The 24912-nt window shown below is 41.0% G+C and overlaps 1 protein-coding gene across 1 annotated transcript in view; it reads right to left on the bottom strand.

The window, feature by feature from the left end:
- Window positions 1-24912, bottom strand: part of ADCK1 (aarF domain containing kinase 1) — a 179651-nt gene that overhangs the window by 115434 nt on the left and 39305 nt on the right. The window contains exon 4 of the mRNA XM_036735669.1: window positions 804-1007. Coding sequence (XP_036591564.1) covers window positions 804-1007 — 204 coding nt within the window. The remainder of the gene's footprint in view (window positions 1-803; window positions 1008-24912) is intronic.

Genomic DNA, 24912 nt, shown 5'->3' with positions numbered 1-24912 from the left:
AAGGCATCACCCCTCTTAGGGATGAATATTTGCGGAGCTATAATTGGAAATTTCCATCCCTGGGGTAAATGGGACAAGGAGGAGCTCAGCTAGAGTGAGCTGCTGGGGTAAACAAGTATATACGGGAATGGCACAAGGTTTCCAAGCCGCAAAAGGAGGAAAAGGGCCCTCTCGACCCTTGTGGCTACTGTATGCTTCCCTGAGGCAAAACCTGGGTCAAAAGTCTCGTTCTTAAAGAAGGCCTTTAAGGTGCAAAGGAATGAATATCTAATGGTAGAATTTCAGGTGGGTCAAGAGTGAGGAGAGATTTTGGAATGGGAAGGGGTCTTCTATGAGCCTTTCAAATAATACCACATCCAACTGGCCCTGACCAGAAGTACTGGAAAACTGGAGAAATCCTCCTGGCCTAGCCACTCAACACAAGTACGCCATCTCAGCAAAGAAAGCTGCACTCAAATTAACAATGGGCCAAAGGACGTCACAACTGCAGCTCACGTGTATACAGTGCTTTCTGGCTTATTTGATCCTCCCAAGAGCCCTGTAAGATATTTATACCCATTTTACAGACAAGGAAATTGAGGCACAAAGAAATTAAGTAACTTGTGGCTAGTAAGAAGCAGAGTCAGGATTCAAAACCACATCTTCTGACCCTAAATCCAGTGTTCTTCCTACTATACCATGTAATGTTACACCTCTCTGTGAGGGAGCCCCTTTTCAGAAGGCCAGTTACCACTGCTGTATTCTCCCACTAGTCTCCCACCCCTACCCTACTCCAGCTTCTCCCACAAGCACCCAGTCCGTACCTCTTTGCCCAGGTCCTCTCGAATCACCTGCTGTATCTCTTGCATGCTGCTCTGTGGGGCCTGGCTATGCAGGACCTTCAAGGTACTTGTGTATTCCTCAGGCAGCAGGTAATCCAGGGCCCCCAGGTGCTGGCCCACCTTGATGAAGGTGCCTCTGTTTGCACAGCAGAGCTCTCGGAGGCGTTCAGCAGAGCGACGGTGTACCTGCCAGAAGATGAGCCAGGGTCAAGGCCACAGGGTACAGGCTTGGAACATTCTCTCTGCTTTCTCTTGCCCCTGCATACTTTCCATGTTGCCATAGGAAAAAGAGTTCTGAAGTCTAGTCCATCAATCAGTCAACAAGCATTTATTAGGTACCTCCTGTGTGCCCGGCACTGGTATCAGAGGACCAGAGTCCAAACCCAAGGTCAGCTATTTGCTATCTGTTTGGCCTTGGCCAAGTGCCTTAAATTCTCTGGGCCTCAGTTTCTTCAAACAAAATGAGAGGGGCTGGAATTCTAGGTCTAAATCTATGATCTTTATGATGTATTTCCTTGTGCTATGAGTACAGGTCTAGGCAGCAATAGCCTTCAATCTCAAGAACAAAATTATGAAGGAAGTTTATGAGGCATTTCCATATCTCCTTTGGTTCTCTGTCTTTCTAGGAACTCTGGATCTTCCCTCCTCATCCCTGGATGCTCAGAATCTCCTTCTATAATATCTGACCTACAACTGGTCCCTCAGGTAGTCTCATATTCAGATTTCCTATATCAAAACTTATCTGCCCAGAGTCCAAGTTGACAACTAGCTAATCTGATAAACCAATCACTCCTAATTTCCTAATGACCTAATTAGCCACCCCTTTTATATATAACAGGACCATCTGGTAACCAAAGGAACAATCCCAATGGTGGAAATTTTAAGTACTAAGTTAATGGCAGGGAGTTATTTGAGGGCAAGGAGTTTTCAGCTCCCCTTTATGATACTTTATGTTATGATTTTTATTCTGTTTACTAGTAGAGTTGGCTATGTTTATTTGATTCTTACACCACGTACCTGTAGCCATCACCCCTGACCAACTAAGGTTCTCGAAGCTTTATAAATATATCTTGCTTTTGAAGAGCTAAGAAAAAAGTCAGCATACATGTAAACAAAGAACATAAGAGATCATTGGATGTTATGGGGTACTAGAAGTCCCCTGTACAAATTAAATCAAACCCCAAAACACATATTGAGTATCTACTATGTACAAGGGACTATGCTGAGAGTTATGGAGGATAAAAAGAGATGTAAGACTCAGTTCTTGCCCCCAGGGAGCTTACAATCTGTGGAGTAGAAGGAAGAGGGAAGAAAGAGCCACAACCTATGAAACAAATAATTTTGTTGAGTCACTTCAGTTATGCCTGTCTTTTCATGACCCCATTTAGAGTTTTCTTGGCAAAGATACTGGAGTGTTTTGCCATTTCCTCCTCCAGCTCATTTTACAGATGAGGAAACTGAGGTAAAAGGGGTTAAGTGATTTGCCCTAGGTCATACAGCTACTTAGTGTCTTAGGCCAGATTTGAACTCACTCCAGGCTGGACACTTTATCTACTCTACCATTTAGCTGCCCATGAAACAAACAACATAAAATTTAAATAAGAGTTCAAGATCATCAAAGAGATATCACAAGGAAGTATATAACTAATGTCAAATGAGAGATAGAGATAAATATATTAAGAGTCCAAAAACAAGAGAGATCACTTCACTTTGCAACAGTCAAGGAAGGCTTCATGGAGGAGGTCTTTCTACCTTCTCTTCAAAGGCAACAATACATGCTATATATCCCAGTAAGAGGCGAGCTCCTTGAGGGCATCTATTACCTTTGTAAGACCACTGCCTCGCACAGTGACCTGTGCTTTGTAAGTGTTTGGTGAAGTGACTATACTGGGGTTCAAAGAATGACCACGCCTTTCTACATTCGGATGTCAGGCCAGTTATGGCTCAACGCCACATGAGCAGGTCTAAACTTGCAGTCACTGTAGTTGTTTGTCCTTCGTTTCCGAAGAGGCCCAATGGCATCATGGTGATGTCTTGAGTCATGCATGAGATGAATTTAAATGAGGCAGAGTTACACAAAGTTATCAACCTCATTTTCTCTTCCAGATTCATCAAAGTCCAGTGGCAAGAAAGCATGTGAAGGCTTCTTCCGGCAGAATGGGCGGGTGAGAAACTTGCGGTCACTAAGACTGTCAATAAGGCAGTCAATAAAAGAGAAATGAATCACTAACTCATTGATTTGGAAATGCAAAGGACCTCAGAAGTCAGCAGTCTGACCTTCTCTCATTTTATGGATGAGGAAACAGAGACTCTGATCAAATGAGATAATATCTGTAAATATTTGATCACAGGATATTTGTATATTTTGTATATTGACAAATGAGATATTTGTAAATGGCTTAGTACAGTGACTGGCCCATAGTAGACACTTAATAAATGCTCCATTCCCTTCCTTCCTTATACAGGTAAATAAGCCGCAGAGGCAGAATTTGAAGCCAGGATCTTTGACTCCAAATCCAGTTCTATTTATTCCTACTGTATTATACTGTTCCTGTCTGACACCCTGTACCTTGGAACCTAGAGTGCCCAAAGGAGGTAATATGACTGGGAAGAGCCAGGTTAGGCCTTTCAGCAATATTTACAAAACAGAATTCAAGGATGAGAATTTGTATTTTATCTTACAGGCAATTTAGGACTTTTACAATTCCCTCTCTGGCTCAGCCTACCTTTCTGGACCACAACACAGTCTATGGTCCAATTGACCTGGCTTATTTGTTGTCTCTCACGTACAATACTCCATCTTCTCTCTCCATGTCTGTGCATGGGCCATGCCCCACCCCGCCACTCCCCCCACCCACCCCGCTCCAAGCTTGTCTCTTCCAATCCCTTGCTCCCAGATGGTGTAAGGGCAAGTAAAGTGGGACTTTTTGCTGTTCTTTCTTTTGGCATGCTTCTCAGAACTAAGGCAATCAAGTGCCTTTGAGTCTTGCCTTTGTTTCAATCAAGAGTCTTTGATTGAATCAAGAGTCTTTGATGACCTGCTTGAGTCACAACAAAGCTTAAGTCACATGACTTAGAGTCACATGGTTGTGATGCCCTCTGACCCTGAAGAAGCATATATATACTCTGAAGTTAGCATTTTGCTTTGGAGGCTCATTCATTGAAAGAGTGTCCGTGTGATTTGGCCAGACAAGACTCTGGGTAGCCATTAAGGAGTTCCGCCAGCTTTGAAAACCCAGATGCTAGTGCTTCTCTCTCTCTGGTAACTATGTATGTATTGCTATGGACAGACAGTTAAAAGCCCTGTCTGCTGATTTGTGTTATTTGCTCTGTTTATATAATTTCTGCTTGTAATTTCTGTTTGTGTTTTCTCTGAAGTTCAAGGTGCTGACTTTTTCCCTGAACTAAGTGAATGATATATATATATATATATATATATATGTTTAATTAAAGTAAGATTGCTGACCTCTTTAAAGTTGCTTTCCTTTAGAAAAGCAGATAAAAGAGCCTGTGCTAGCAGCCCTCCTGTGTGCTGGTGTTGTTGGTCTTACACCCCGACAAAAGCTGCAAGCAACATTATTGTTACAGATGAAGCCAAGATGGCAGAGAAAAGGCAGCACCTCTCCTGAGCTCTCCCCAAACCCATTTTGAGCACCTTTAAATAATGCCATAAAACAATTACTGGAGCAGCAAAAATGACAGGGTGAAATAATTTTCCAGCCAAAAACAACTTAGAAGGTCAGCAGGAAAGGACTGTTGCACCAGAGATAGAGTGGAGCACAGATCAGCACAGGCAGCGCGAGCACAGACCAGACCCCAGCAAACCAGGAGCAGGCCATGGGAGCCACTGAATCTGTGGTGGCAGTGACTGCTTCTGGAGCTCTCAGCCCACAGACAGTAAGGGGGGTTGAAAAAGTGATCAGAAGGAGATTACATAGGTCTCTTTGCTAGCATGAGGGGCAGGACTCTGTTGCTTTGACCATACTTGGATCTGGGTTGCAATCCTGGATGGCAGTCCCAGAGCAAGGAGAAGCACTAGCACCACCTGAGCTTGTGGGCTGCAGTGGAGCAGGGACCCTCCTCACAGTTCTAGGGCAGAAAAGAGTGCTTGTGGTCACTCACAGACCAGAGCACAGGCCAGGAGAGTAGTAAACACCTCTCCTTAGATCATACCACCTTGGAAGATCTGAAAACTTACAGGTCCCTGGAAGTATCTCTGAAAACAGCTGCACAAAATCCTTGATGCTTAGGATGGTGAACCCTCCACTCTGGAAGCAGAGCCCCACTTTAGCAAACAGTTAAAAGTGAAGAAATAGACTGGAAAAATGAGCAAATAACAGGAAAAAAAATTGATCACAGAAAGTTACTATGGTGACAAAGGAGATCCAAACACACACTCAAAAGAAGATAACAAAGTCAAAGTTCCTACATCCAAAGCCTCCAAGAAAAACATAAATCAGTCTCAGGCCATGGAAGAGCTCAAAAAGGATTCTGAAAATCAAGTAAGAGAAGTATAGGAAAAATTGGGAAGAAAAATGAGAGAGATGCAAGAAAATCATGAAAAAAAAGTCAACAGCTTGGTAAAGGAGACACACAAAAAATACTGAAGAAAATAATACCTTAAAAAACAGACTTGGCCAAATTGTAAAAGAGGTACAAAAAAACAATGAGGAGAAGAATGCATTAAAAAGCAGAATTGGCCTAATGGAAAAAGAGGCACAAAAATTCACTGAAGAAAGTCCTTAAAAAGTAGAATTGGCCAATATATGTGTGTGTGTGTGTGTGTGTATATATAGAAGGAATATATATAGACAGAGGGCACAGGTGTGAGCTGAATATAAGAGATGATATCTAAAATAATAAAATTAAGGGGTGAGAGAGGAATGCACTGGGAGAAAGGGAAAGGTAGAATGGGGCAAACTATCTCACATAAAAGAGGTAAGAAAAAGCTTTCATAATAGAGGGGAAGAGTGGGGAGTGAACCTTACTCTCAACAGAATTGGCTCAAAGAAGGAATAACATACACACTCAATTGGGTATAGCAATCTATCTTACCCTACAAGAAAGTAGGAGGGAAAGTAGATAAGAGAAGGTCGGGTAGGGGGTGGTAAGAGAAGGGAGGGCAGATTGGGGGAGGCAGTAGTTATAAGTAAAACACTTTTGAGGAGAGACAAGGTGTAAGGAGAGAGAATAAAATAAACAGAGGGGAAACCAGGATGGAGGAAAATACATTTGGCAGTTATAACTGTGAAAAAATTTTTGAAGCAAGTTTCTCTGATAAAGGCCTCATTTCTCAAACATATAGAGAATTGAGCCAAATTTATAAAAATAAGAGCCAATCCCCAATTAGTAAGTGATCAAAAGATACGAACAGTTTTCCCATGAAATAATCAAAGCTATCTATAGCCACATGAAAAAAACCTCTAAATCACTACTGAGTGGAGAATTGCAAATTAAAACAATTCTACGGTACTACCTCATACCTACTAGATTGGCTAATAGGACAGAAAAATAAAATGACAAAAATTGGAAGGATGTGGGGAAAATGAGACATTAATGCATTGTTGGTGGAATTGTGACCTGATTTAACCATTCTGAAGAATAATTTGGAACTATGTCCAAAGGGCTATAAAACCATGCATACCCTTTGACCTAGCAATACCACTACTAGGTATATATCCAAAAAGAGATTTTAAAAAAAAGGAAAAGGATCTATATGTAGAAAAATATTTATAGCAGCTCTTTTCTGGAGGCAAAAAATTAGAAATTGAGGGGATGCCCATAGATTGGGGAATGGCTGAACAAATTGTGGTGATTGTGACAGAATATTATTGTGCTATAAGAAATGATGAGCAGGATGCTCTCAGAAAAACCTAGAAAGAATTACAGAAGCTAATGCAAAATGACACATACTGTGTACAAAGTAACAGCAGTATTGTGAGATGATCAGCTGTGAACGACTTAGCTATTCTCAGGAATACAATGATCCAAGACAACTCTGAAGGGCTTCTGATAAAAATGCTATCCATTCCCAGAGAAAGAAGTGATGGTGTCTGAATACAGATTGAAGCATACTTTTTTTGACTTTCTTTATTTTTCTTGAGGTTTGTTTATTTGGTTTTTTTCTTGGTCCATGTTTTCTTTCACAATATGACTAATATGGAAAAATGTTTTGCATGACTACATATGTATAACCTCTATCAAACTGCTTGCCTTCTCAATGAGGGGGTGGGGAGGGAGGAAGGGAGAGAATTTGGAACTCAAAGGTTAAAATACAAATGTTAAAAATTGTTTTTACATGTAATTGGTGAAAAATAAAATACTAAACACACGCAAAAAGAATCCCTTGCTCCCTTCCAAGCTCAGTTCAAATGCCAATTCCTAAATGAGACCCTTCCTGATCCTCCCAGTGCCTCTCTACCATCACGCTGGATCTATTATATGGGTACAGGTTGTTTCCCCAAACAGAATGTCAGTTCCCTGAGGATAAAGATTGGTTTGTTTTTGTCTTTGTATCCCAAGTACCTAACAGAGTGCCTGGCACCTAGTAGGCATTTAATAAATGCTTGATATTCTAGCATCATTCCAAGCCAACTGAGGTTCTCAACAAAGAGGGAAGGAATATAATTCCTTCTCTACTCAGCTGAGAGAAGAAAGAGAAAACATTCACACATGCACCTGGCCAGTTTATCACAGTACAGAAAGTTCAGATCATTATGGATAAATAGCTTTTAGGCAGCTCGGATAATTGTCCTCAACACTGCAGCACCAGCAGAGGAGAAATGTGCCATTACCAGCCCAGAGAAAAAGGAAAGATACAGGGAAAGGGCCTGAAGAGGTCCCTGCAAGGCATCAGTTTCTGAAGAAGCAACCCTGGTTTCTTCCAGCAGGAAGGTTAGCATGTGGTCCTGCATAGGGAAACAGAGACTGTCCAGCAGAACCAAGTAACTCCCCAGGGAAACAGATTCCCCCAACTGTTTGGAGGCCTTTTTGCTCTATCCTGGGGGGCCTCTAGGAGCCAGACTGTCATGGGAAAGTGAGACACGATCCCTGTGCTTTATCTGAGGAGACAAGTCTAACACATTTGAACAAAACGAGGAAGTATATAATTAAGTGCTAAACTGTATAGGCAGTAACTGGAGGAGGAGCTCAGAGAAAGGGAAGACAGCCAGTGTGGTAAGGGGGGGAAGGCACCAGATTCAGAGTCTGCATTGCGAGAATGAAATCCTCACCATCATCAGTCTCAAAGCCCCATGTTTCTCATTGGCCAAATGAGAACTAGATTAGCAACAAGGTCCCTTCCAAATCAAGCACCCAGGAGCTGTAATTTTTATCAGAAAGGGCTGGTGTATATAGGCAAGACAGGCATCACAAGAAGGTGGGACTTGATCTAGACCTTAGACAACAGGCGGGAAAATACTAGAATGTTAGGAATGAAGGGGGCTCTCCGGTCCAGCCCCTTCATTTTAGAGCTGTGGAAACAAGGCAAAGAAAGAATCAATGTGGTTTGGTAGATAAAGAGTCCAGCCTCAGAGTCAGGAAGGCCTGGATTTGGTTTCTGCCTTGGACATACAATAATTGCGTAACAACTTACCTCTCCAAATCACCTAACTTGCCCCACCCCCACCCCAGCACCCCTGAGGCTTCACTAAGCTGTACTGTGACTGTATAAGTTACAGAGATCTTGAAGTGCTAGCGGAAACACCATCCTAGGAGTATATGGCACTGACAAAACCACAAGCATGTTCAAAAACAGAGAAAAAAGGAAAAAAAAGATTGAACAACTTGCCCAAGGGGAACAACATGACTGAAGGCCAAAAGGAAGACATGAATGAAGGGGAAATAAGAGTTGGTGAGGAGGCAAAACTTCTGTCTGTCTTCCTAGGAAGTCCTCACCCTAGGTATTGTCTCTGCTACTCACGGCTCTCAAGGGAGTTACTGCGAAATCCCCCTAGAGTCCTACAAACTGGAGGAAAAAACCTCCTATTGCTTAGAATATCAGCTACCAGGACAAGGACCTTTGAAAATAAATAAATCGTATTTAATTTTATTCGAAGCCTATACAAAAATAAAAGACATTAAGAGAAAAAAGCCAAGTAGAACATATACATACCCCACCATTCCTCCAAAAAAAAGGAGATGGGGAAAGATGAAGCTTGTGAATGATTATAATACGTCTGTTAGCTGTGGTTAGGTTCTGATTGCTTAGTTGTAACCCAAAGGATGTGAATATTGACTTTAACATAACAGTGTCCACATTGAGGGGCCACATTTACACCTACACACTATCCAATGTCTGGGACACTCTGGGTGCCCAATAAAACGAGACAGATGATGGCAAGGGCTTAGTCCTCATAAAGTTAGCAACCATGAAACTGAGTAACTGTGGCTGGCTTCCATACTATGAATGAATGAATGAAAGAGTGGGTAGATGAATGAATGAATGAAATAAAGCATTTGTTAAGTGCTTAGTATGTACAAAGCACAGTACTAAGTACTAAGGATACAAATAGAAAAATAAGACAATCTTTGCTCTCAAACACCTCACATCCTAATGCTATTAGAGGATGCGTGTAAGATGGAAAATTCTCATGATCCTTAGGATACAGTGGCAAAGTAAATGTTAATGCCTCTTCTTTAGTGTTACTTCTATTCATGGCACAGTGGAGAGAGCACTTGGCCTGGAGTCAGGAAGACTTAAGTTCACATCCAGCCTCAGGCACTTAGTAGTTGTGTGACCCTAGGCAAGTCACTTAACCTCTGTCTTGCTCAGTTTTCTCAGGTATAAAATGGGGATAATAATAGTTCCTGTCTCCCAGGGTTACTGTGAGGATGAATATTTGTAAAGCTCTTGGCACAGGTCCTAGAACATAGTAGGCACTTAAATGCTTGTTTGCTTCCTTCCTTTTGACCGTGCCAAGGACTTTGTTGGCAAGAGCTTTCTTTTCTGGGTCATGAGTGACATGGCTGCCATGCCTAAAGGAGCAGTGACCAAGCTACATCTTCACAGGGGCTGCTTCCCAGTCGCAAGACTGAAGGCATTGGACTATTCCTATAAGAGGCAAATTCTTTCTGATTTAAGATAGAACCCAGCCAATAATCTAAGGCCAGCTTCTAAATGCAGTCACCTAAGTGGATTTTCACACGTCATGCCACTAACAAAGGGGACGCCATAATAATTCTGTTTAGAGTCAAAGCTCAGAAATTGCAAAGAAGCACATTTAGGTTTGATATACAGAAAAACTGCTTAATAATGAGAGTTATTCAAAAGTAGACCAGACTTCCTCAAGAGGCATGGAACTCCTCCTCACTGGAAGTCTTCAATCAAAGGCTGATGGCCACTTGTTGGAGATGTTGTAAAGGGGATTTTTTTTCAGGTATGGAATAGACTGGATGACCCTTGAAGTGCTGTCCAGCTCATATTTTTAGAGGTGAGTATTAAGCACCCACTGGATACATGCATGGCACTGTTTAGTCAGTAGGGTAATCAGTCAATGAGCAAATCTTTAATAAGCACCTACTGAGCACCAAGAGTAAGACACACCCCCTGCTTATAGTCTAGTTGGGGAGACACATACTTGAAAAGAAAACAAACAGAAGGTCATAGAAGATAAGTGGCAAGTGAGTAATACAACCAGTGCTTCCTACAGGAGGGCAGAGGAGGGTGGGGTTACTGGGAATTGGACTGGTCGGGGAATTACAGGGTCACAGACCATAGATTTAGAGCTGTAAGGGACCCCAGAGGTCATCTAGTCCAACCCCCTCATTTTATAGATGAAGAAGCTAAGGTTAGTTAGGTGACTTGTCCAGGGATTCAGAGCTGGGATTCAATTCTATGGCCCCTGACTCCAAATCCGGTACATTTTTAAAAGACAGCAATAATAAAAAAAAAAAAGTCTTCAACTGGAGACTGGTACTGAAAGCTTTTCACAGAAATCAGTGTTCTCATCCCCTCCCTACGTTTTGTCCTGTCCATCTACTGCAGAATGCAATCACAACAGGCAGATAACATGTATAATTATTATGTTCTGCCCTACACCTAGCAAATTGTTGGTGCTCAATAGCTATTATTATATGAACTCGCTCCTACCATACACCCACTCAAGTTCTCTCCCCCCAGAATCTCTCTACGCTCACTACTCAGCACACAGCCCTCCTTGAAACTTACCTTCAGCCTTTTGTTGGGTCAGACTCTGTCTGGATGGAAGATGCCACTGGCATGGTACCCCGCAGCCTATCCCAGACAGAGGCCAGCCTGAGCCTCTCTGCTGGTGTCCATCCTTTCTTCCCTCCCCATCAAATTAGCACCGAAGCAGCTGGTACTGCCTCTCTGCCTCTGCTCCATCTTCATTTTACTCTGAGCTCGATAATTTGCCTTATGATTATCTCTCATTACCAACGACCTTGCTGTAATGAGTTTTAATCTGCCTCATATTAATTAAAAACATTTTCATTAGCCAGCTTGGTTTGGAGGGAAAATAGCTAACAGAATGAGCTCAGTGGGCCGGAGAAGGAGCATTGCTCCTATCCCATTTCTAAACATCTAAAAAAAGGGGGACACCCAAGTCCTGAAGAGGAGAACTACAATTATCAACCTAGAAAAAAAAAGGGTCCCTGAAATTGGTCACGGAGAAATTACGTCCATAGTTTATGCAGCTATGTCTATATCAAAAAGGACCATGAGTTGGCTTAATTTTGATGTCAAAAACCCTTTCCCCTTCAACTCCCCTTTAATGGAAAAGTCTAGATTGGACATTCCACCACTGAGACTTCAATACAGAACCAACCCCTATCTTCCCAATTCCCACAAGAGAGGCAAAACTAAGATTTCAATATATGTGTTTTTCATCTCAAAATTTAACTTCAATACTTTCCCTCCTCTGCTCCTGGAGAGAAGATGATTTTAGGAGCCTTTTCCTAACTATCAGACCGTGTCCTGAACTGTCCTTTAGGGAACAAAGTTGGACTCTCCATAACTTGAATCTTGAGGCCTAAAGAAGTTAAGTGACTCGTCCAAGATCAAAGAGGTAATAAGTAGACGCTTGGGCTGTTAAGATTGAAACTGAGGTCTTCTGATTTCACTGTACCATCTTGCCATTCCTATAAGAGTGGTATGATCAGATCTGCACATAAGTGAGATTAATCTGACAGCAGTGTGAAAGATGAATTAGAGGGGGTAGGAGGAAATGGAGAGAAACTTTAAAGAAATTTGTTCCACATATGATTCTGCCTCTAGGGGACATTCTCTTCAGTCTAAATACATACATCTTTTCAATGTCATCTACAAGAAGACTTAAAAATAATAAAAGCTTTGTCCAGGAAAATAACAAAAACAAATAAAAAACTGACTTAAATGTGCAAGCTCACCTTTTAGCTTTAAAGGAATTATACCAACAAACTCTGCTTCACTCAACTAATCCCAGGGCCTGTTGTTCAGTTGTTTTCAGTTGTGTCTAACTCTTTGTGATCCCATTTGGGGGTTTTCTTGGCAAAGCTACTGGAGTGATTTGCCATTTCCTTCTACAGCTCATTTTACAGATGAGGAAACTGAGGTAAAGAGGGTTAAGTGACTTGCCAAGGGTCACATGGCTAGTAAGTGTCTGAAGCTGGATTTGAACTCAGGAAGATGAGTCTTCCTGACTCCAGGCTCAGCACTCTATCTACTTTGCCACCTAACAGGCTGCTCAATCCCAGGGCCTAGGAACAACAGAATGCAATAAAAATTAATTAAGCAGTTATCTAGAAGAAATTAAGCTAGAGTTTTTTTTAAAAATGAAATAAAACTTCTGGAGATAAGATTTGGAAAGAAAATAAACAGCTTAGAAGAGAAAGTGGGAAATCTTACTTGAGTAGAAAATTTGAATAGACCATACAGAAAACAATGACTCCCATGAGACAGCAAGAAATATTAGAACAAAGAAAGATTGAAAAATTGAAGAAAATGCAAAGCATTTGATATAAAAAATAATTGATCTAGAAAACTGATCAAAGGACAGATAGTTTAAGAGTGACTAGACTCCATAAAAACCATGATGATAAAAAAAAAAAGCCTGGCCACTGTCTTTGAAGAAATCATAAATAAATACTGCCAAGATTTATTTGAATTTTAATAATAATTTTAATTTAACCCCTTTAACAAAAGGATGTGTTCTGTAAAACTTGGATTCAGTCAAAAGGCTGCACTCAAGGACCTAGAGGGCCACTTGTGGTCTTGAAGTCACAAGTTCCCCACCCCTGGGTTAGACATGCCAAGACACAGGTATAAATAACATCTATAGGTATAACATCAAACGTATCAGGAGAACAAGTGGGATAGGAAGGAAAAGCGCCTAAGAGGGAAGATAATTAAGGAAGGGAATAGTTACAAGCAAAAAGAAACTTCCTGATCCTAAGGGTGGATTAAAAAGGCAAAGGAGGGGAAGAAAAGAACTAGAATTTAAGGGGATGGCCCCTTAGGCCACGGTGGAATAGCTGAACAAACTGTGGTAACACTTTGTTGCCAAATAGAAATGTAAAAAAATATAATTGTTCCATAAGAAATGCCAAAAGATAATTTCAGAGAATTCTAGGTAGCATCGTGAACTGATGCAGACTGAAATGAGCATTTACAGGAGAACAATTTATAAAAGGGCAGTGAAATTGTAAACAAAACTAACTTTGAAAGATTTTAGAACCCTGATCAAAGCAAAGACCAACCACATCTCCAGAGGACCTATGATGAAGAATGTTAATCACTTCCTGACAAAATCTTATCATCTCTTTGAGTCCATTGACTCAAGTGGAGAAAGAGATAAATGTTTTGGAGCATGACCACTAGGTGGATTCATTTTGCTTGACTATGTTTATTTTTACAAGGTTTTCCCCCTCCCCCCACCCAGTTTCTCTTAGTTTTCAAATGCAGAAGGGCACACACACACACACACACACACACACACACACACACACATTTTTCCTTGTAGGAAAGAGTGAGTAGAGTGGATAGGTTGTGATTACATTATTTTTTCTCACAAACTCACCCCTCTTTTCTGAACTTCTCTATTTCCATAGAGGGTACTACCATTCTTTCATGCCTCTCAGGTCCTCCAACCTCATTTTTATACTGGACTCCTCACTCTGTTGACTTCTTTCTTCAAAGTTTGCAATGATCTCTTAATTGGAAATTCTGATAGGCTTTTCTCAGTCTTCATCTCCTTGATTTTCTCTAGCATTTGATAATATTGTCCCCTTAGATCTTTACTGTCTCCTCTAGCTTACTATGACATTGCTCATTCTCTCTTGGTTCTTCTCCTACTTCTGACCACTCCTCCCCAATCTCTTCTACTGAGTCATTATCTATATCAGGGCTGTCCAAAATGCAGCCTGATGCAGCCCGAAGTTCAATTTATGTGGCCCCCCTACAAGCATAGAAATTTACATAAATGCTTTAGTAAAGGAAGCTAAGCTACCACAAAGCTCTCACTAAAATGGCAAATCAAAATATATTGTCTATTGTTTCAATAAAAACCTAAGGCTGGACAGCCCTGATCTATATCATGCTCACTAACTATGAGTGTACCCCATAGGCTCTGTCCTGGGTTCTCTTTTTTTCTCTTTACACTTTCTCTTAGTGAAGTCATCTATTCCTGTGGGTTTAATTATTTCTGTGTAGACAGATCCCAGATCTAAATTTTCAGCCGTATTATCTATCTTGACCTTCAGCCCCACATCACAAACTGCCTATTAGCCATTTTAAACTGGATGTTTTATAAGTAACTCAAATTCAACATGTCTAAGAGGAAACAAAGTGTCTTTTCTTTCAAACCTGCCAATATTCCAAACTTTATTACTGTCAAGAGTATTGCCATCCTTCTAGTGACCCAGATTTGAAACCTTGGTGTCATCCTTGACTCTTCACTCTTCCTAACCCTACATATCCATCAGTTACCAAATCTTGTCATTTTTATCTCCACAACACCTCTCAAATATACACCCTTCTCTATACTCACACAGCAACAACAACAACCCACAATCTAATTCAGGACCATCTCACCTGGCCTATTCCAATAGCCTCCCAAATGGCCTCCCTGCCTCAAATCTCTCCCCTGTCCAATTCATCCTCCATACATATGTCAAACTGATTTCTCTAAAGTGTAGGTCTAACCACATCATGTCCCTACTCATTAAACTCCAATGGCCCCCATTACCTCTAGAATCAAATATTAACTCTTCTGTTTGACATTTAAAGTTTTTCACAGTCTAATCACTCCCTGTGTTTCAAGTTTTCTTTCTACTCAGCAGGTATCTTATATGTACCTATTTATATACACATTGTTCCCAATTAAAATGTAAGTACCTTGAGGGCAGGCTCTATTTTTTCCCCTCCTCATATCCTTATATCCTTAGTTCTTTGTAGAATGACTAGAATGTAGTAAATGCTTGATAAATACTTCATGAATTGATGTCCTGTAGATAGAGAACAAATATAAAGCTCAAAAGAGAGGTTGGGGCTGAAGATATGAGAGAGAGAGAGAGAGAGAGAGAGAGAGAGAGAGAGAGAGGGAGAGGAAAGAGAAAGAGAGGGAGGGAGGGAGGGAGAGAGAGAGACAGAGGGAAGGAGGGAGGGAAAGAGAGAGAAAGAGAGAGAGGGGATGGGAGTTGAAACCATGAGGCCAAATAAAATTAACAAGAGAGTGCCTACAGAGAGGACAGACAGGTCAAGGTTAGAACCTTGGAGAGCACCCACCTTAAGGAAAGAAGGCACAGAACCAGTGAAGGAGAGAGAAGGAGAATAGATTTAGAGCTATATTAAGAGATGTAGGAGAACCAGGAAAGTATAGTGTCTCTAGAGCCAAGGCAGTCTAACACAATAATAGTTACCCATGTGTATTGGCGATCAAGATGGGTTCTTAGCACTTATTCAACCAAGTGCCCTTGAAGAGTTTGGCCTTTGTTTCCTTGATTACATTAGGAGTCTTTGATGACCTCCTTGCCTCAAGAGAAAGCCTAGTTTACATGGGTTTGAGTGACATGTTTGTGACATCTGAGGCTTTTAGACCACGTGGGTTTAAGTCACATTTTTGTGATGATTTTAGGTCACATGGGTGAGTCGCATGTGTTACTCACCTTTGACCCTGAACAAGATATATAAAACCAGAGGTTGGCTTTCTTTTTTCGGAGCTCTGAGCCACAACAGGAGTGGTGTGTGACTCTAGGCAAGCCATTGTTATGAGCTCCCTGGCTTTGAAGAAAACTCCAATGTTTGGACTTTGTTAAACTCTGGTAACTGCATTGAGATTTGAATCAGACAAAATCTGTTTGCTGATGTTTATAATCTGTTTGTGTTTGCTCTGAAGTTCAGGGTGCTAACTTTTCCCCCTGAACTAAATGAATGATATTTGTATGCTGGATTAAAGTAAGATTGTTAACCCCTTAACGTTGCTTTCCTTAGTAAAGTAGATCAAAAGAACCTGGGCTTGCAGCGTTCTGTGTGCTGGTTGTTGTTGGTTTTACAGCCCCACAGCAGCTGCTAGCCAGATTGTTGAAACACCATGGAAGCTACTAGAAAGAAGATAGGGAAGATTGAGAATCTCACATAAAAAGGGTATGAGAGAGCTCAGGGAAATTTGCAGTGACCTGCATAGAGAGGGTAAGGTTTGTACTTCTAACATGGCTAAGTGACTATTATTAACCTGTGCTCAAAGTGCACATTAACTGACCTCCTATAAGGGAAGGCAAAGGGGCTCAAGGAATGCCTGCCTCCATTCTCTCAGCTATAAAGAAGAGTTCCTAGAAAGAAAAAAAAGGGGGGAGTGGGGACAGACTTCAATGTAAAAATAAAGTACAAGAGTCATCTAAATAATAATGACATAAATTTTTGTTGTTTGGTCATGCCTGATACTTTGTGACCCCATTTGAAGTTTTCTTGGCAAAGATACTGGAATGGTTTGCCATTTCCTTCCCCAACCTATCATACAGTTGAGGAACTGAGCCAAATAGTTAAGTGACTTGCCCAGAGTCACACAGTAGAAAGTATCTGAGGCCAGATCTGAACTCAGGAAGATGAGTCTTCCTAACACCAAGCCCAGTGCTCTATCCACTATACCAATGACATATATATGGAACTTTCAAGTTTGCAAAGTCCTTTAAATACACTCTCTTATCTGAGTCTCAACAACCCCATGAAGTACTATGGCTACTATTACCCTCATTTTTTTTTTATTTTTTTTTAATTTTTTTTTTATATTTTTTTTTTATTTTTTTTTTATTACCCTCATTTTACAAATATGGAAATTAAGTTTAAGAAAAGTGTCGTGACCTGCCCATGGTCACATAGCCAGTAAGTATCACAGGCATGATATGAACTTTGGCCTTCCTCACTTCAAGATCAACACTGGACCCGCTTTACAATGTTGCCTGAAGAGGTAGGAGGGGATCTTGAACTTTGTTAGAGGGTTGAAGAGAAGATTAATGTGATACAGAGGGGTAAGACAAGAAAAAAGAGCACATAACACTTAGGACTAAGAAACAGATGAGACTCTTCTTGAAAAAGAGGGAGCTAAATCCTTTGCAGAGTGAAAAAGATGGAGAAAACTGACTCTATATATTATTAAGCTAGATATCAGTCAATTGCTACATCACAGAAAGAGCATCAGTAAAGACAACTAGAAATCCACAACAAACAAAATCAAAATCCAAAAAGAATCCAGCAATAAAGATCATGGTGTGGGATATTATCCACAAATGCACAAAGTATAAAAGCAATAAGCAAGGTGAACAAGAGATTCTAATGCAAGGAGGCAAATTTGGCTTTATCAATATCACTGAGACTAGGCCGACTCCTTCTAGAAAAAAAAACACAACATGGATTGGGATAGCTAGGTGGTGCAGTAGATAGAGTACCAGGCTTGGAGTCAGGAAAACCTGAGTTCAAATCTATCCTCAGACACTTACTAGTTGCGTGATCCTAGACAAGTCACTTCACCCTGTTTGCCTCAGTTTCCTCATCTATAAAATGAGCTGGAGAAAGAAATAACAAACCACTCCAGTATCTCTGCCAAGAAAACCCCAAACAGGGTCATGAAGGGTCAAACACAACTGAAAATGACTAAACGACAACAACAGATTGGGAAAGGGCAGGAAGAGGAGGAAGGATGGATGCTAGGATCAGATACTTAGAGTTGGAAAAGAGGCCACCTAGTTAAATTCCCACATTTTACACATCAGGAAACTGAAAACCAAAGAGATGAAGTGATTTGCCTCAAGCTGTAGAGACAGTGATGGAACTGAATATGTCAAAAGGTATATAAACATATATAAATACAAATATATATATATATATAATATATATACACACACACATAAATACATACACATATATACATATATGTATGTGTGTATATTGTGTTTGTGTATGTGCATATTGGTTTTAGTTGTTGTCCTTCATTCTCAAAGAGGACCAAAAAGACATCACTGTGCTAGAGTCAAGTCTCAATGTGTCTGACAGTGGCTGATCAGACCAATACAAGCTCAGAATGCTCTACCACAGGCTGGGCACAAATAGTCTGTGAGAACATTTGGGTGGATACTCTAAATCTGCGTTTCCTTCAAGCTATTTCAATTCTGCTTTGCTCACAGAGCATAGCACCGTCTCTGATGCAGGCACACCATGCTGAGCAGTCCTGTGCCAGCATATATATATTGTGTGTGTGTGTGTGTGTGTGTGTGTGTGTGTGTATATATATATATGTGCGTGTGTGTGTATACACACATGTGTATATATAGATACTCACACACATAAATACATACACACATACATATGTATATATGTATGTATACATATGTGTGTATATAGATATGCACACACACAAATACATACACACATATATATGTATGCATACATGTGTGTATATAGATATACACACATAAATACATACACACATACGTATGTATGTATATGAAGAAATCCAGAAATTAAATAGAGTTTGAAGCATGATGAAGAGCACATTGGTAAAGTTCAATGGAGGTGAAAACAGAAGAGCTATTATTTTCAAAGAATACTGCAAACTCTCTAAACAGAAAAAAGAAATCGATGAGGAATTTGAAAAATAGCCAAGCACAGAGGTATGCTCTAAAAGTGATGGAAGACTTCAGTTGTCCATACATCTGCTGGAAGTCTATCTCTGCCCAAAGTGGGACAGTTAACACAATGTCTTAATCAACCAATCAATAAACATCTATGAAGCTCCTACTATGTGCCAGGTGCAGCGCTAAGCAGTAGTGATACAAAAAGAGCCAAGACAATCCCTGCCTTCAAAGAACTTACAATCTAATAGGGGAGACAACATGCAAACAAATATATACAAAAGCAAGCTATATGCAAGCTAAAAAGGAAGTAATAACAGCGGGAGGTCATCAGAATTAAGAGGGTTTGCATCACTGATAATTTCATCCTGAAAAAAGGTGATAGAATCAATACAGCAATAATCTATTCTGAACATGATTATCATTTTCAAGGAAAAACTGTTTGTAGGGGTAGAAAGGAGGGTAGCTTTGGTATTGGGGAGGTAAGAAGTAATGACCATTCCCATCGTGGAACAGGTGATAGAAAAGTCAAGGAAAAATGGGCATAGTCTGACACGTACCCTAGATTTTAGGAAAATAGAATTCAAAAGGTTCGTTTGAAAGATAATTAGGATCCTATGGTCTTAAATCCTGCAGGGAATAGTAGCTCAGGAGGGATGGGAATTTTAAAGGGATGAAATTCTGGAAACACAAAGAAAAACATTTCTGTTGAGAAAGAAAAAGAAGAGTTGTCTCAATTTAAGAGACTGATGTGGACGCACAGGGGACTCATCAACCAACTTAACTTTCTTTCTAAAAGACACATAGAAAAGATGGAAGCAAAAGCAGAGAACAGAGAATGAATGGGAAAGCCTGACCATAATCCTGTAAGAACATTATCAAGAGTGTGAAAACTCCAAAGGAGCTGAGGCTAGGGAGGAAAGCAAGGACTGTTATTCATGTGCTGTTTTTTTAGCTATGTGGGGGAAAAGAGGAACAAAGAACCAAGGAGCACTGAACCACCCTAACAGTGAATGAGATGACAATAACATTGGACAGAGAAGGACAGAACTGTTTATTTTGCTTCGGTTTTCTCTGCCAGGTCCAAACAATGACCTTCAGCCTGGGGAGGACAGAACAAAAATAGCTAATAGGGAGTTGATAACCAGGAGAAGAAAGAAAATAGCAAGAGAGCTCTTAGGCACCTTTAATGAATTCAAGTCACCCGGGCCAGAAGAGCTGCATCATAATGTACTAGAAGCACTATCAGATTTATCTTTGAAAGACTGTGGAGAACTGGAAAAGTACAACAGGCCTGGAGAAGGGCAGATGTCTTGGTTTTTATAAAGGGAAGATAATAAAGTCTGTAAACTATTGTCCAGAGCAAGGAGGTAGCACAGTGGATAGAGTGCCAGGTCTGGAGTCAAGAAGATCTGAGTTCAAATTCAGTCTCAAACACTTACTAGCTGGGTGACCCTGGGTGAGTCACTTAACCCTGTTTGCCTTGTTTGTAAAATAAGCTGGAGAAGGAAATGGCAAACTACTCCAGTATCTCTCCCAAGAAAACCTGAAAAGGGGCCATGAAGAGACAGACATGACTGAAAAACAACAAAACAACAACAAAAAACACAGGCCAGTGAGCTTGACTTTGATTCCCAGAAACATTCTAGAATGATCAATTAAAGTAAAAAAGGAAGCAATAATCACAAAGACCCAGAATGGCTCCACCTGGGAAACTAGGTAACATGATGGAATAGAATGCTGGAATTGGAGTCAGGAAGACCTGAGTTAGAATCTTTCCTCAGATGCCTACCAGCCATGCAACCCTAGACAAGTCATTTAACCTCTCTGAGCTTCAGTTTCTAGCATCTACCTCACAGGGTACTTGTCAATCAATGGATAAACATTCATTAAGCACCTACTATGTACCAGGCACTGTGCTAAGCACTGGTTATAAGGATCAATGAAATAATAAATGTACAGCATTGTGCAAATCTTAAGAGTACCACATAAATGTTAGATATTAGCTTTTATCGTTCATCAATTCAACAAATATTTATTCATTACCCACTATGCACAAAGCACTATGCTAGGTACGAGGGATTCAAAGACAAAAACAACCATTCCCCAACGAATAAATTGTCAAAGGATAAGAACAGACAGTTCTCAAAAAAATTGCCAGCTATTAATTATATGAAATATTGTTCCAAGGCACTAATAATAGGAGTGTAATCCAAAACAACTCCAAGGTGGGCAAAAATGACAAGAGATAGAAACACTCTATGTTGGAAGGGCTGCAGGCAGACAGACACACTAACTTACTGTTTGTAGAGTTGTAACTTTGTCCCAACTATTCTGGAAAACAATTTAGAATTATGCTAAAGTTGGTAAAATGCCCATATGAATGAAAGAATAATGAAAAGGCATTTTAAAACACTTATTATGTGCTAATTATTTGGAGGGGGGACAGGGACGGGTGTTTTGTTCTACAAAGTCACCAGGTAGTGAGGGAGGTTGGCAAGCTCATGGTAACATGCAAGGGAGATGACCACAGTGAAATATGGTCAGGGGTCTGGGACTAGCTAGATAATGTGGGCTCACACCCAGGCTAGCATGGCCTCAGAGGGGGAGTTCCTGCAGCAGCAGCAGGGAGATATGACAGGAGAATGGTTGGAGTAAAGTTTGGTCAGGCATCTGGCCCTTGCTACCCTTTCACCTAGAGCTCTCATTATTAGGTATAAAGCCATGGAGCTCAAATCCTTAAAGAAGGGCTTCATATACAGATAAACATTCAAAGCGATACTTTCTGGGACCCCAAGAACTAGAAACACAGTAGACGTCCATGGACTGGAGAGTGATTGAGGAAATCTGCAGTGGCATCATAAGGAATGACAAATACAAAGAACTGAGAGAAGCATAGGAAGACTTATATGAACTGATGAAGTAAGAGGAAAACAACATATACAGTGACTACAACGAAGTACACCAAAAGAACAACAAGGGAACTGAATGCTATGTAATTATAGTAACCAAACTTGGTCCCAGAAGAAAGTTGAGACAATCTATCTCCCTCCATTTTTTGCCTTTCTGGTGAGATTACCTCCAATTTACCCTTTACACACCATGCATGTACATAATTGTTTGCTTGTGGTTTCCTCCATTAGAATGTGAGCTCCTTGAGGGAAAGGACTGGTTTTTGGAAGTTGGAAGGACTTAATAAATAAATGTTTGTTGACTTGACCTGAATTAACTTTAGGGAATACTGTAAGGTATAGCTGATGTGTGGATTAGTTTTACTGAATTGCCTTTCCTCCTTATTTGTTTTCATCTTTGCTACAAGGGATTGCTCTCTGGGTAGGGAAGGTAAGAGTGATATGTTCGGAAACGAATGTACAATGCAAACAAAAAGCATCAACAAAAATTAGATAATTTTTTAAAGACAAAAACAAATCACTCCCTACCTTCGAACAGTTTACATTCTACTGGAAAGATACAACAGATACATAAATAAGTAAATATAAAATGTAAGTAATACAAAGTAATTTCAAAAGGTAGCAATTGCTAAACACAGATGGAGGAAAAGCCTAGTGTAGAAAGCAGTACCTCAACTATACCTTGAGAGATTCCTTCTCTGAGTGACATTGAGAAGATAACTCTGCCCAGAGCCAGTGACCAAAACCCTTCATTGTCCGAACCAGTACACGATACTCAGTACACGATACTCCCACAACAGAAAAAGGGACCTCGTATCTAGCTACAAAGATGGTGTTTTTACAATCCTATTGTTTTGACAATTACCCTGAAAGTTCAATAAAGACTTATTGAGGATATCCTAGATAATAAGGGCTATTGTTTATATAGCACCTTAAGGTTGGCTAAATGCTTCACAAATATTACCTCATTTTATCTTCAAAACAACCCTGGGAGGTAGGTGCTTTTTACATTTACATTTTACAGAGGAGGAAACTGAGATAGAGGTGAAGTAACTTGCCCAGGGTCATACAACTTCTAAGTGTTCAAGGCCAGATATTAACCCCGAGTGTTTCTGATTACAGGGCCAGACCTCTATCTGCTACAGCATCTAGCTGCTCCTCTGGAATCAGACTATGGAAACCATAACCAGCATTATCAAATAATCTCATAGAGCCAACCACGCGGTGACTGGGCTGGAGCTTCCCATCTAGGATCTGCTGATGGGCGCAGGCAACAGTCCTACCAGACTGAGACCACTCTAAGGAGTGGGTGTCATTGTTCATCCTTTATTTTAGAAGAGATGCAATGACATCACCACGTGGGATCAAATGGTGGCTGATAGGTGATGTGAATTGGATTTTAAATGAGGCAGAGCTGCACAAAGTCATGAGCCTCTCTCTTCCAGAGTCACGGAAGTACAGTGACAAGACAAAAGTCAAGACTGACGATGGCCTGGGATGCAATGGAAGAACTTGGTGTCTCTGATGTGCACAGTGCTAAAACAAAAGTCAAGACTGATGATGGCCCAGGATGCAATGGATGAACTTGTTGTGTCTGATGTCTGACCAAGCTCTAAGTGCTCCACAGAACCTGCTTCAGCTGCCTTCATGGCCGTGGGAACAAACTGTTCTCATCCACTCATCCAGCAAGGAAGTCTTCACATGCTTCGGAAAGAGAACGTGAAAGAGTGGTAAACCTAAGGGAAAAGGTTTTTGACTGAAGGTTCCCTCTGGAGGTATGAATCATTCTATCACAGATGTCCAGAAGGTATCTCAGAGAACCACATAAACACCTAGTTAACCAAGAGTTACAGGATCTCAACTTATAAGAGATCTTAAAGATTACCTAGAACAGTACCATACTTTTTCTCTGTATAGTGACTTGGGCAGGGAAGAGGAGGAGATGGGACCTATGATTTCACTGATATAGGAATTACCCAGTGAGGAAATGCCCTCTACAAATGCAGGTTAGTAAAAGTTATCCAGCTAAGATTCTCAGGATTCCCTGTAGCACTGAGAAATAAGTGATTTGCCTATGATCATACAACCATGTCAGAAGTAGGATTTGGGGGGCAGAGTCAAGATGGCGGCTGGTAAGCAGGGACTAGAATGAGCTCCGTACCGAGTCCCTCCAAAAACCTATAAAAAAATCGCTCTGAACCAATTCTAGAAAGGCAGAACCCACAGAACAGCAGAGGGAAGCAGGGCTCCAGCCCAGGACAGCCTGGATGGTCTCTGGGTGAGGTCTATTCCACACGGAGCTGGGAGCTGGGAACGGAGTGGAGCAGAGCCCAGCCTGAGCGGCGTGGAACAACCAAACTTGGAATCGGGCGGATGGGGCCCCTAGCGCCCTGAATATGTGAGCTGCGGCAGTTACCAGACCCCTCGACCCACAAACACCAAAGACTGCGGAGAAAGTTAGTGGGAAAAGCTGCGGGAGTGGAAGGAGTTCGCGGTTCGGCTTCCAGCCCCGGGGGCAGCGGAGGTGGGGCAGCTACAGCTGTTGTTACTTCTGGCTCCAGGCCCACCTGGTGGGAGGAATTAAGTGGCGGATCAGAGCAGGAGTGCACAGCCTGTTGAAGATCTAAGCCCAGTTGGGGTGGGGGTTCTTGGGGAAGGAGGAGTGCTGGGGTGACAGAGCTGGCACCTCCCCCCCAAAGGTGGAACATAGAACTCGTTAGTCTACAAGCAGTCATACCCCACTGAAAAACTCAAGGGTCAAGTTAGTTGGTTGGGAATATGGTCAGGCAGCAAAAGCACACCCAGATTCAGTCTCAGACTTTGGATTCTTTCTTTGGTGGCAAAGAAGACCAAAACATACAGCCTAAAGAAGACAACAAAGTCAAGAGCCTACAACAAAAGCCTCCAAGAAAAACATGAACTGGTCCCAGGCCATGGAAGAGCTCAAAAAGGATTTGGAAAAGCAAGTTAGAGAAGTAGAGGAAAAATTGGGAAGAGAAATGAGAAGGATGAGAGAAAACCATGAAAAACAAGTCAATGACTTGCTAAAGGAGACCCAAAAAAATACTGAAAAATACACTGAAGAAAACAACACCTTAAAAAACAGACTAACTCAAATG

This window comes from Trichosurus vulpecula, chromosome 8, assembly GCF_011100635.1.
Source record: "Trichosurus vulpecula isolate mTriVul1 chromosome 8, mTriVul1.pri, whole genome shotgun sequence".
NCBI lineage: Eukaryota > Metazoa > Chordata > Mammalia > Diprotodontia > Phalangeridae > Trichosurus > Trichosurus vulpecula.
This window is presented reverse-complemented; position numbering and strand designations above follow the sequence as displayed.